Here is a 12,484-nt window from a genome sequence, read left to right on the forward strand (position 1 = left end):
TTTGGTGTGGAAAGTCTGGATAGCTGGTTGTTCTGCTTTTTCTTTTTTTTTATAACATTCCCAGTTTTGGCTACTGCCAGACTAACAACAACAACAACATACTTTATTTTGCATGTCAAAACAAGTCCTGTTGCTATAAAGTTTTCACACAGTTTTGTTGGGAAGTGTTGTATAGTTAAAAATGTTGGCAAGTTCAGATTTATGCCAAAACTAATTTCTGCTGCTTCTAACTTTGCAGTCGTATATCGTTTTAGGCTTTTTCAAGGCATGTCATGAATGGTATCTGTAATCTGCACAACAGACCAGCAGAGCAGGTCCTGCATAGCAATCCCTATATTCCAGGAAGGGTGAGGCATTAAGACAAAGCTGCTTTGTCAAGTTTGAGCTACAGAGGAAAGCTCCATTACCACCACTGATTTTAACAACATACCAATTTTTTTTAATGGTTTCTTAGAATTTCTGAATAATGCGAAGGCTGCACACAGGAAAATAAAATGCCACGGAGGTACAAAAGATGATCCAGAAACATTTTTTTCCCCTAAACAATGTAATATTTCTCCTGCATAAATTACACAAAGGTCTAAAGCTTTGGTGTGCCTCAAAGTAAGGAGCTCTATAAATAGTCACAACTTCTTGTAAACTTCCTAAAACCTTTCACCATCCATTTCCAATATGCAAACAGTCTGGGAGAGAAGGAAAGAAAAGTGATTTGCTAAGCTTAGACCCTTTTCAGCCAAAGGGCCACATTCCTTCTGAGACCACCTCGAAAGGGCCACATGGCAGCAGTGGCTAGGACCAGAGGCAAAACTGGCAGATCAACAAGTGTAACCTTTGTACAGTAGTCTAATTTTTATAAACCCACACCCCTCTCTGATCCATTCAGGCAAATAAATACAGGATTTCAAGGACATATTCCAGCCAGGCAAAAAAACAAACAAACAAAAAACAGGAATGGAGCAATGCTGGTGAAAGGTGTGGTCTGGGGAGAGTCTCGGGGGGCAGATGAAAAGACCTGGAGGGCTGCAAAACAACTTATAGTCACAGAAATAGGTGTGTTCTAAAAGGAACTTTGGAAAAACGGGTGCAAAAGGTTCTTGTGCAATTTCTGACTTGGGAGTTTGTGCGTGATCAACCAGGCCACAGGCTAAGAATGGCTGTGCTTGGTTCAGGGAATAAGGCTAACAAGGATGCGAGGCAAGTATGAAATCAAGGGATGCCTGATTCCAAAGCCCAGGCAAAAAGCCAAGGGGTTCCGCACACAAGCTGTTGACCAACCTACCAACAGCCTCTTCCTGCTTCATCCTTCTTGGGTCAGCAGGGGCAAAGAGACTGCAGCAACCACATTCCAGGCAAGCTTAACTGAAAAGTTGGCAGGAGTGGGAAATTGCTGAGCAATTCTGCACCCGGAACAGTCCCAAGAGTCAATGCATGAATTCACCGAAGGAAAGGAGATTCTCTTCCAGCTTGGTTTCCTGCGCGTTGGCCTCAAATGGCTTTTCTTCCAGGCGCCTATAGTCTCTTGTATCGGTAGATGTGGTACCTGCATTTAGGGCAGTAATGGTCTACGTCCTTGCAACAATTCGTCATGAAAGGTATGAGGCAGCAGCCCATGCAGCCTCTGGGAGAGAGGGCAGAAAGTTTTAAAGAGGTTTGTTTTTATCCCTTCATCAAAAATTTGATTTCAGGACAGTTTGCAATAGTTTGACAATTTTAAAAATATAACCCCAATAACACTAATAAAACACGAGAGGAAATCTCAGCGATAGAATGCTCTTTAAAAGACTTGGTGCCTACAAGATAACTAGGTGGATACCAGGCAAGACTCACTAGGATCTGAAAAGGCCCTCTTAAGAACAGAGGAAGCAGCCTTCTGAGTCAAACCACTGGTCAATCTATGTTAATATTGTCTACACTAACTGGCAGTGGCTTTCCAGAATTTCAGGTGGTGCTACTTGGGAGATGCTTGGGATTGAACCTAAGACCTTCTGCATGCAAAGCAGGTGCTTTACCTGTAGTCCTTCCCTTTAGGAAGTTAGGATGCTGTCTTATACAGAGACAGAAACTTTCATCTCCCTTTTTGATAGCTGCCTTGCCTCTGAAGGAGGAGGCACTCTTCTGTGTGTGTTGCGTGTGCATGCATTTTCCAAGGAACGAAATCTCACAAAGCTTCAAATTCAAGCAAGATTACTTATGTTTTCCCAAATACTGCCAAATGTGGAGTGTATTCTTTAGCATTCAAGAGCATCCATCCATTTGGTCCATGAGGGACGGCCTCTTCCCTGCTTTCAATGGGAGAAATATGTATCTGCATTCCCAGACAGACTGTGCCTAGTGTCAAAAGAGCAGGGTCTTTCCAGGAGGACAAGCAAGGACTCCCAGTGCGTTGCAGTTGTTTGCCCATGCCCACCCCTCTTTGCTGGCACCAGGCAAGCTTCTCTGCAGGGCAAGAGGACATTCACATTTCATCTAGCACTGGCCTTAATTACAGAATTGCATTCTGCGTACGTACATCTCTTTGTATAGAAAAAGCACTCACCCCATCACACACACAGCACTGCAAGCTATGTATGTCAGAGTTCCCACACGATAGACGACCTCCGTCGTAATGATCTGGCGGCAGCAAGGGCAGATGGTGGACGCTGGCTTGCTCGAGAAGATTCCCGCAACCACCACCGGAGGACCAGAGTCCATTTCAACTAGGAGTTGCAAAAACAAAATTGTTCTGTCTGAGCATTTACCTTTGTTCACTTCCCAGCTGCAGCCCATCCATCGAGAATACCTCCCCACGATATGGCAGCCACTTGGAGTTGCTGGACTAGAAGGGTTTAATTCTTTCCTTCACATCAAGCTCACTGGGCCAGTTACTGTCTCTCAGCCAAACCTACCTCACTGGGTGGGTGTGAGGATATAACGAGGACGGTTGGGGGACATTTTATGCTACCTTGATTTGCTTGGAGAAAAATAATAACTTCAAAAAACCCTCCTATTGGCACCCATATGATGTGGATGTTTTCAAGTCTAAACATGGTGCTGGGTAGGGGCTTTGGCAAGGGAAAGAAGCTGTGGGGTGGGTGTGGAGCCCTATATTGCCCACAGACCAGCAGTTACTCACCTCTGGGCAGAAGGTCATTAAAACAACAATATAAATGTCAACACACTGGTCGGGGTAGGTTTGCCTACCCAGGTTTTAATCTGTTACTGAAAAGAGGACAGTGATGGTTCCTGCCTAATGCCAATGAGCAGAGAGTTCCAGCTGCCAAAGCTCAATTTCCTACAAGTGATGCTTTAAAAGGAAATCCCAGCTCCACAGGTTATAATGGTTGAGTGGGCATATATGGTACAAGGTGAGCCTTCAAGCTAACTGATCTCAAGCAGTTACAGGTTTTTTTAAAAAATACTGTATACAGTGGTACCTCAGGTTAAGTACTTAATTCGTTCCAGAGGTCCGTACTTAACCTGAAACTGTTCTTAACCTGAAGCACCACTTTAGCTAATGGGGCCTCCTGCTGCCGCCAGCGTGCGATTTCTGTTCTCAACCTTAAGCAAAGTTCTTAACCCGGGTAATATTTCTGGGTTAGCGGAGTCTGTAACCTGAAGTGTATGTAACCTGAAGCGTATGTAACCCGAGGTACCACTGTACTAACGCCTTGAATCTGGCTCAGTAAAAAAATGGCAGCCAGTGCAGATGACTGAGCCAGGAGTGTTATATTCTGATGGGGTCTTGATCTGGCCAGCAACTGTGCTGCAGCATTTTGCACTAACTGCAGTTTCTGGAAGGCACCACATTGAGCCGCATGAAATGGAAGTCCATACTTAGTTGGTCTTTAAGGTGCTACTGGAAGGAATTTGTTTTGTTTTGACTATGGCAGACCAACACGGCTACCTATCTGTAACTGCAGTTTCTGGATCATGCACATGGAACCCCCCCCCCCCCACAGCACATCGCAGTAATCCAATCTGTATAGGTTTCTAACACATACTTGGTCCTACTTGATCACAAGGGACATCTTGACATGAATATGGTGGTGGAGATGGACAGTCGTAGCCATCGCCGCTTTTCCCATAGCCATAGCCACCTGCACCAAAAGAAAAAGAAAAAACAAGCAGAAGAATCTTTAGTTGCATAGGATTTCCCAAGCAGCTTCAGCTGAGAATGTACAAAGAGCCCTGCTAAATAATTGCAATATAACCCATCTGTTATTGTTGGCATCTCTCTCTCGAGACAATGAATGCACCTTCAGCAAAGTCACCTCCCTTGCTCAGCCTCGCTGATGTGGTCCATAGGAAAGCAGAGCAATACGTTTGGCGCCAGCTTGGCTGCAGGAATTGCCAGAAGCAGGCGTACAAGGGAATAACCCATCTAGTGCCTGAGATAAAGTGTGGGTCATAGCTTCTGTTAGTAGTATTGAACGTGGGGCTGGCAAGTGGCCAACCTTCCTAATTTAATTTGGACTAAAGCTGCCCACTTGTGAGTGTGTTTCTGTGCATCCTATAACATTTGCCACTTGTGCATTTATGGCTGCCTACCTGATGAAGTAGAAGGTTCTGGCCAGAATGGATCTGGTGCATAGGGTTCCTGGGCGTAAGGTTCCGGATTGTATGATGACTGTTGTGGGTATGGTGATGAATATCCTGGTGCATAGGGTTCCGGCTGCTGTGCCAGGGGCATCATGGGGATCGAGACGGTCTTTTTTTGTTGCTCCATTTCTGGTGGTTTGTCTGCACGTGATACAGCAAAGGCAAGGTAAGGGGTGGAAGCTAATATTCCACTGAATTAGGGAGAGAGGCAACATACACATAGGTTTCTACCAAGGAGATCAGGTGCAAAATCAGGACATCACCAATGTCAGATTAGCCAATGTGAGCATCTTAGGAAATATTGTGGTGGTTCCATAAAGTATTTCTGAAATGATACATAGGAAGTTGCTTTGTACCCAATGTGACCATTGGTTCGTCTAGCTACAGTGACTGGCAGTGGCTCTCTCCAAGATTTCCACCTGGAGCCTGATGGGAGTTGGAGTCCAACATCTGGAGAGCCGCAGGTTTTCTATCCCTCCCCTAGAGCAGCCAATGCTTGGGTCCCTGGATGTCTTTGGACTACAACTTCCATCATTCATAGCAAGTAGGACCAGTGGCTGGTCTAGGGTGTGCAGCGTCAGATATCTGACTTCCACAATGTCCAGGTACCCCATCATTATCTGTTCCAGAGCAGGGGGGCATTGTACAAAAAGCAGGCCTGCCAGTAAGGAAATGCTCTCTCTTCCTCCCACCCTCTACACCAACATACAATGTAGCAAAAAATCAAAGACTCTTGTGGCATCCTAATGACATGGTTGTTGGACGATGCAACTCATTTGCAGTGCTGATGCAACTGAGAACAAGCTGCAGCTCAAGAAGCCTGTGGTTTGGACCTTGCATCTGTCCTGAACGCACTGTGTAGCCTTACACCAGAGCTAAATCACCTTTGTGTGATGCAATTGTTTCTTCATATCAGCAATCTCTAAGTTAATCTATGCATGCTTATGAAGCAACTTGACAATGGAGATTGTCAATACCAGGGAAGGTCCTAGGATGGAAGAAGGGACCTTCTATATGCAGAGCAGATGCTCTGCCACAGCTACATACAGTGGTCCATCTAGCTCAGTATTGCCAACATCACTGGTCTTCAGCATCACTGGCCATGACATGACCCAAGGTGGGTCACAACAGGAGTACTACCACAGTGCAAATATATGGTAAAGGTTTAAGAAATGTGCAGTGAAAGGATAAGCCTGGGAGCTGCAGCCCTTCTTCAGTATGTAGGTTGATGAATCTAAAGCTGAATGTAAGAACATTACAAAGAGCTCTGCTGGATCAAGTCAGTGGCCCATCTAGTCCAGTATGCCCTGTTCTCACAGTGGTCAAACAACATCCCAGTAGGAACCCCACAGACAGGACCTGAATGTCCTACATATAGAGACAGCCTAGTTCTCGAAGATTTTGGCTCCCAAACGATCGAAACCCGGAAGTGGCTGTTCCGGTTTTCAAATGTTCTTTTGGAAGCCAAACGTCCAATGGGGCTTCCAAAGCTTCCGATTGGCTGCAGGAACTTCCTGCAGCCAATCAGAAGCTGCTCTTTGGTTTTTGAATGCTTTGGAAGTCGATCAGATGTCCGGAACGGATTCTGTTTGACTTTCAATGTATTACTGTAGCTTGCTTTTATGTAACTGGGGCTTCTCCATAGGACTTATATATTGGTCGTTTGCCAGTATTAGCTTGCCCAAGGCTTACATGGAGATAATAATAATAATTTATTATTTATACCCCTCCCATCTGGCTGGGTTTCCCCAGCCACTCTGGGCAGCTTCCAACAAAGTATTAAAATACAGTTTAGATTATGAGCCTCTCCCAACATCCTTTTTATTGCACATTTGGCAAGGTTTATGCTCATGATGTTATCGTTTCATGATGGGCGTAAAGCCGAATAAACATTTTGATTGATTGATGTTATCACGGTGGTTGCACAAGATCATGCATTCAATACCATTTGTACCTACAAAAGTTTTGGGGCTCCCACACTACTTCGTTTGCAAAAGATGGGTGTCCTGCTAAATTCCTGTAGCTTTTCAAACCACAAATATTTGTGGGGTGGGCAAGGGCCTTTTAGATGGCAATAATGCAGGAACAGTGAGGAAGAATCACAGAACCATGAATGTGCTGTGATTAAGGCAATCACATGTTGCAGAAGGCAAGGTATTATTGAACATTCATTCTGATTTGTTTGTGGGGTGGTTATAAAACAGTAGGCAAACACAGGCTGTTTTTTATTTTATTAATTTTTTCAACACATTTCCCTGTCACTTTCTTAACCACAAAACTCTGTTTATTTTTAAGTGTAGATTTGTTGTGCTAGGACATGGCAGGATGCATAAATTTGTTGAATGTTTTCTTTAAATATTAAGATTTTTATTGTTTCACAAGATGTGTATCTCTTTAAAGGCCAGAGCAAATATTATGACCTAGTTTTACAGCTGTAAAGCAGTATAGCAGGTGCTGTTAAGTTGTGTTAATTAAGCTGTGTCAGCAATTGGGTACAGTATGTAAAAAGCAGCACGTACCTCTCTCAGTACCCTGGTGAATGGGTCATACTTATAGATGTAATGTAATGTAAGAGGAGTTTTTGTTTTTGTAATTAAAGCCAAGCAAAAGTTATTTTTGCGTTTCTTCATTGTTTCCTGAACATGTGGTCTCCCCAGTACGCTTTCCGCAGTGCAAGTAATCTGCCAAATACACAACAAATTTAGCAAAACCTAAATTTTCCCAGATATACTTGAATTCCACTCACAGAAATGCTGACAGTCTGGAGACAGCCCACTTAAAGAGAAATTAGTGAGTAATTATTCATTTAAGAAAAATCCCTCCAGCTAGATCAGGCTAAAGGTAAAGGTAAAGGGACCCGTGACCATTAGGTCCAGTCGTGGCCGACTCTGGGGTTGTGGCACTCATCTCACTTTATTGGCAGAGGGAGCCGGCGTACAGCTTCCGAGTCATGTGGCCAGCATGACTAAGTCACTTCTGGCGAACCAGAGCAGCACACGGAAACACCGTTTACCTTCCCACCATAGCGATACCTATTTATCTATTTGCACTTTGACGTGCTTTCAAACTGCTAGGTTGGCAGGAGCAGGGACCGAGCAACGGGAGCTCACCCCGTTACGGGGATTCGAACCCCCAACCTTCCGATCGGCAAGCCCTAGGCTCTGTGGTTTAACCCACAGCACCACCCGCGTCCCTCTAGATCAGGCTAGCTAGAGGCTTATCTAACCCAGCATGCTTTTTCCAAAATGACCAACTGGATGGCTCTGGGAAGTATAAAAGCAAGACTGAAGGAGCATTTCCCCCACTTATGGTTCACAGCAAGCAGTATTTAGAGATATACCACCTCTAAAGAAAATATAAAATTTTTTGGAAGAAGTGCTAGATTATATTTGAATGAGTGGACATGAGATTGTAAACAAGTTGATAATTTGTTTGGAAAAAACTTTTAACGATGTAAATGGGAGCGGGAGACGTGAGGGAGCCCAAAGAAGTGATGAAATTATGTCTGTGATAGAAGTAAGACTGTTTATTATTTGTGCATTTATATTTAAAAACTTTAATAAATATTTATAAAAAAAAAAAAAAAATAGAGATATACCACCTCTGATCCTGAAGGTTCTATACAGCCACTATGGACATAAGAAAAGCCTTGTTGGAGCAAGCCTATCCGGTCTGGGATCCTGCCCCCCCCCCCCAGTGGCCAACCAGATGAACCTAAAGCAAAACAAACAGGCAGGACATGCGTGAAACAGTAGCTCTCCCACATGGGATTCCCAGGAACTGGTCTTCAAAGGCACCATCATAATCATTAATACAGGGGGAAATAATTCTACATATCCTCAACGCAGAGCAAATGCATGCTGCACTGGTTCACATGCCTTTCCCCCTACCCCTGTGAGGAAACAAGCCAAGGCACTGGTCCCCACTGCCCCAAGGGCAGGCTTCCTCAACCTCACCCCTCCAGATGTTTTCGGCCTACAACTCCCATGATCCTAGATGAAAGGGGAGAGGCAGGACAGAGAGGCAAGAGGCTCTGAGCCCGGCTTTGACTTTGGAGGGCAGGATATAATTAAAATTTTATTATTTATTGTTATATTGCCCCATGAGATCACTATGTGCAATGAAGCCAGAAATAGACTTGCTTGTCATTACAGATACCTCTCCTCCTCCAGTGGGAGGAGAACATCACTCAGGCCCCATATGCACTATGCATTAAAAGCAATATCATACCACTTTGAACCATCACTGCTTCCACCCAATTATACCACTGTAGGTGCTGAAAGGTGTTGATGCCCATTCTCCCAGAGCTTCAGTTCCCGGAATGGTTTAGCAATCAATCCATCTTCCCAGGAAACTCTGGGAAATGGAGCTAGCTGCCTGAAGGGAACAGGAGTCCTCTAGCAACTTTCAGCATCCTAAGCAAACTATAGTTCCCAAGATTCTTTGAGGAAGCCATGGTGGTTTAAAGTGGTACAATGATGCTTTAAATGTAAGGCTCAGATGGGGCCTTAGTGGAGGGGCATGTGCTTTGCACAGGTATGAACCTTGTTCTGTCCTGTCTTCTCCAGTTAAGGAACCCCCAGCAGCAAAGAGATGGGGTGAAACCTCTGTGGGAGGTCTTGGAGAGTCATTTTCAGTTAGGGTGGACAATACTGAGCTGGATGGACCAATGGCATGACTTTGCAGAAGGCAGCTTGTGTCAATTCATTCCTGCAACTCGGGATGTGAGGAGTAGCAGCTATTCTCATCCCATCGAGTGTTCACCGCTGTCAGCACTGCTTCTGTTTCACTGCGGTTTGTTTCCGCTAAAAGTAGTCTGCTTCACAATTCACTATGGCCAAAGCTGGCATAATTAATAACTGTGTAATCAATTTCAATGCATTTCAATTTCAGTGTAATGTATTGTCAATGCAGACGACACACAATTATTTACATAATATTTGTGGACTTAAAAAAGGAGCAGTAGCAAATACCACTTGTGTTTGCTTGCATGATTTCCATTCCTGACCTCCAAACATGGAACCTGTAGCAATTTCTACTCCTCTTTCCGCTTCTAATGGAGTTCTCCGATAGTCTTACCTCCAACCCACCAATCAGGCTGCCCTTTCACTTCCCCCCTCTCTCTATTGGATGACTACCAGTTTCTAGTGTTTCCAGATGGAGAAAAATATTTCTATGTCGAATTTCTCAGATTTGATACATCTTTCTTCATGTCCTTCTTTCCTGCCTTTTTTCCAAACTGAAAAGCCCCAAACGCTGTCCAACTTTCTTCATAGGGAAGTTGCGCCAACCCCTTGATAAATTTGGTTGCTTTTTTGGAAACTTTTCCATTTTTCTCCAAGGAGCTCAAAGCGCTACATGGTTCTCCCCATCCTCATTTAATCCCCACAGCCCTGTGAGGTAAATTAGGCTGAGAGGCATTGACTAGTCCTAGGTCACCCATTGAGCTTCATGGCCAAGTGATGATTTGAATCCTGGTCTCCCAGGCCTAGTCCATACCCCAACTCAGGCCTTTCCAAACTGTGTGTCTCGACACATTAGTGTGTTGGCTGCCGTGTGTAGGTGTGTTGCGCAAATGTTCCTTGTGCTCCTCCCGGGGCTGTAAAGAGGTTAATTTAACCTCTGGTTTGCTAGTAAAATTGAATTACTGTGTCACAAAATGATGCATGTCTAAAAGGTGTCACTAGCATGAAAAGTTTGTAGCTCTAAACACTACAACACCACTTTTGAGGTGAGGCATCCACAACTGTCCCTCGTTATTCCAAGTGTGGCTGCACCATAGATTCATACCAGAAGTTAAAAGCCAAGTTTAAGAATTCCCATTAATCCTCCACCATCCGTTCCAGTTTTAAGTCTTCAAATTTGACTTTACAAGCTGGTAAAGCTGGTATATTTTTCTTTTTTTAAGAAAGACTTAAGCTTAAGTCTTCATGACAAATTAAGCTAGGGTTGCCATATTTCAAAAAGTGAAAATCCTCCCTAAATTAAGCCATTATGGAGCTGGTTGAAGCACCATGTCTCAGCTTTGTAAGATATGAATGAACCTTTTCCCTGCACAGGCAGACTCTTCTCTCTTTGTGCGAGCCACAATTTAATCAGGAAAGCCTTTAATAAATCGTAGCTTCCAGTTTCATCCAAACTGGGAAATTCTGGTTACCAGCTCTGGAACAAGTCAGGCTATTAAACCAACTTCAGCCATTGGCTTTAACATCCTGACTTGTTCTGAAGCTGGTAACCAAAATTTCCCAATTTGGGCAAAACGGGGGAAACTGTGTTTAATTGACAACTCTCTTGGTTCTTTGAAAGGTAGGTGCACAGGGACTGCAGGCAGGCATAGAAAAGTCTTGTACATATCTTGGCTGAATAAACTGAGATGTGGTCGTCCAAACATAGCTTGGGAATAAAATCCCATCCTAGCAAAGCCCTGTACTGCTGCTGCTCTTAACCCACATGCCATAAACCAAGGATGGGGAACCCTGTGTCCCTCTCCTCCCAGTATCGCCAATGCTCATGGGAGCTGTAGCCCAAGACCTCTTGGGAATTCCAGTGTGAACCACCTGGAGTTTCATCACAGAACATTATTCAGCCAAGATCTGAATGAGAGATTTTCTCACGCATACACCCCTATGTGGCAGGAGCAAAGAAGCCAGGAAGCTGCCAGATAAACACAGTTTTTCCCATTTCACCCAAACTGGGAAACTATGAACAAGCCACGATGTAAAGCCATAAGCTGAAGTTGGTTTAATATCCTGACTTGTTCTAGATCTGTTGACCATAGTTTCCCAGTTTGGATGAAACTGCAAACTATGGCTTATTGGAGGCTTTTCTGATTAAATATAAATATATTAAAATAAACAAAACACAGTCCTAATATCTACAGATATAAAGAACTAACATTTACCCTCATCCAGCATTTAGAAGAGACTCATCTATGTTTTGCTTAGGAATCTCTGCTAAATGGCCGATCTGTTGATGGTGTTGTATCAATTTTGACAAACCTCACACCTTGGGGGGATTGTCTCCAATGCTAGTCCTATTCAGAGTAGACCCACTGAAGTGAATGGACAAGGTTAGCTTTGCTCCATTCCTTTCAGTGGGTCTACTCAGAGTAAAACGTAGTTAACTACTGCTTTCATTGCTGCCCCTTCTGTTTCATTTCCCCACCAACTCAATGGAACACCAAACTTAACTACCAAGGAAATTCCATACCTCAGTAGACTGTGAACAAGATGAGACGACCAGTTTCCCCTCCCAAAATTTCCAATCACTTTATCCTCAGGTTGGATGCTGTCGTTGTCTCAGGGAAGGGGAAGAGCATGGTGTTGCCCTTGTAGAGATGAGGATGCTGACAGATGGCTTATCCCAGTTTAAAATGACAGGAAGGGACTGTTGGCAGGTAGGTAGGCAGGTAGCATTTAATTACCCCCCTAGGTTAGCCAAGTGCTCCAGCCTCCTCCATACACTTGGCTTGTTGCAAACATCCAATTAAGGAATGTCGGGGAACGAGTTTGCTGGGAGGGCTGGGATGTGGCTCATTCAACCCATGCCAGCTATTTGGGTTCATGCTTGACATGGAAGGTAATTGAAGATAATCCCCGGAGCATTTGCTCAAGGCTTTCTTTAAACAGAAGAACCACAACACGGAAAGGTGTTCACTATTATTAAATCAACACAGGCACAAGTCCAAGGCCTGACCCGCTTGCACTTCCACCCTCCTGGGCAAATTCCATTTCAAAGTTCACTCACGCAGAAAGCATCTTCTTTAGCTTAAAGAGTGGCCAGGGCTCCTCAAAACTTAGAAACAGAACACCCAGTGGAGAACGGGTTTTCTTTTTTAATGACATCTCGTGATACAACCTAGGTAAAGGTAAAGGGACCCCTGACCATTAGGTGCAGTCGTGGCCGA

The 12,484-nt window shown here is 44.2% G+C and overlaps 1 protein-coding gene across 2 annotated transcripts; it reads right to left on the reverse strand.

Annotated features, from left to right (window-relative positions):
- Positions 1–416: 416 nt before the first annotated feature.
- On the reverse strand, positions 417–11,974 carry LOC309329558 (lipopolysaccharide-induced tumor necrosis factor-alpha factor homolog). 2 transcript variants are annotated; one of them, XM_081840458.1, is made up of 5 exons: positions 11,788–11,974; positions 4,528–4,719; positions 3,981–4,076; positions 2,537–2,696; positions 417–1,618 (listed from the first exon to the last, which is right to left on the reverse strand). In XM_081840458.1, the coding sequence occupies exons 2-5, from the start codon at positions 4,703–4,705 to the stop codon at positions 1,510–1,512; spliced, it is 543 nt and encodes a 180-aa protein (XP_081696584.1). In that variant the 5' UTR covers positions 4,706–4,719; positions 11,788–11,974; the 3' UTR covers positions 417–1,509. The 2 variants fall into 2 exon arrangements, with proteins under 2 accessions (XP_081696584.1, XP_081696583.1); XM_081840457.1 differs by lacking the exon at positions 11,788–11,974 and adding an exon at positions 11,480–11,611.
- Positions 11,975–12,484: the final 510 nt, after the last annotated feature.

This window comes from Podarcis erhardii (genome assembly GCF_964252035.2).
Source record: "Podarcis erhardii genome assembly, chromosome: 14".
Lineage (NCBI taxonomy): Eukaryota > Metazoa > Chordata > Lepidosauria > Squamata > Lacertidae > Podarcis > Podarcis erhardii.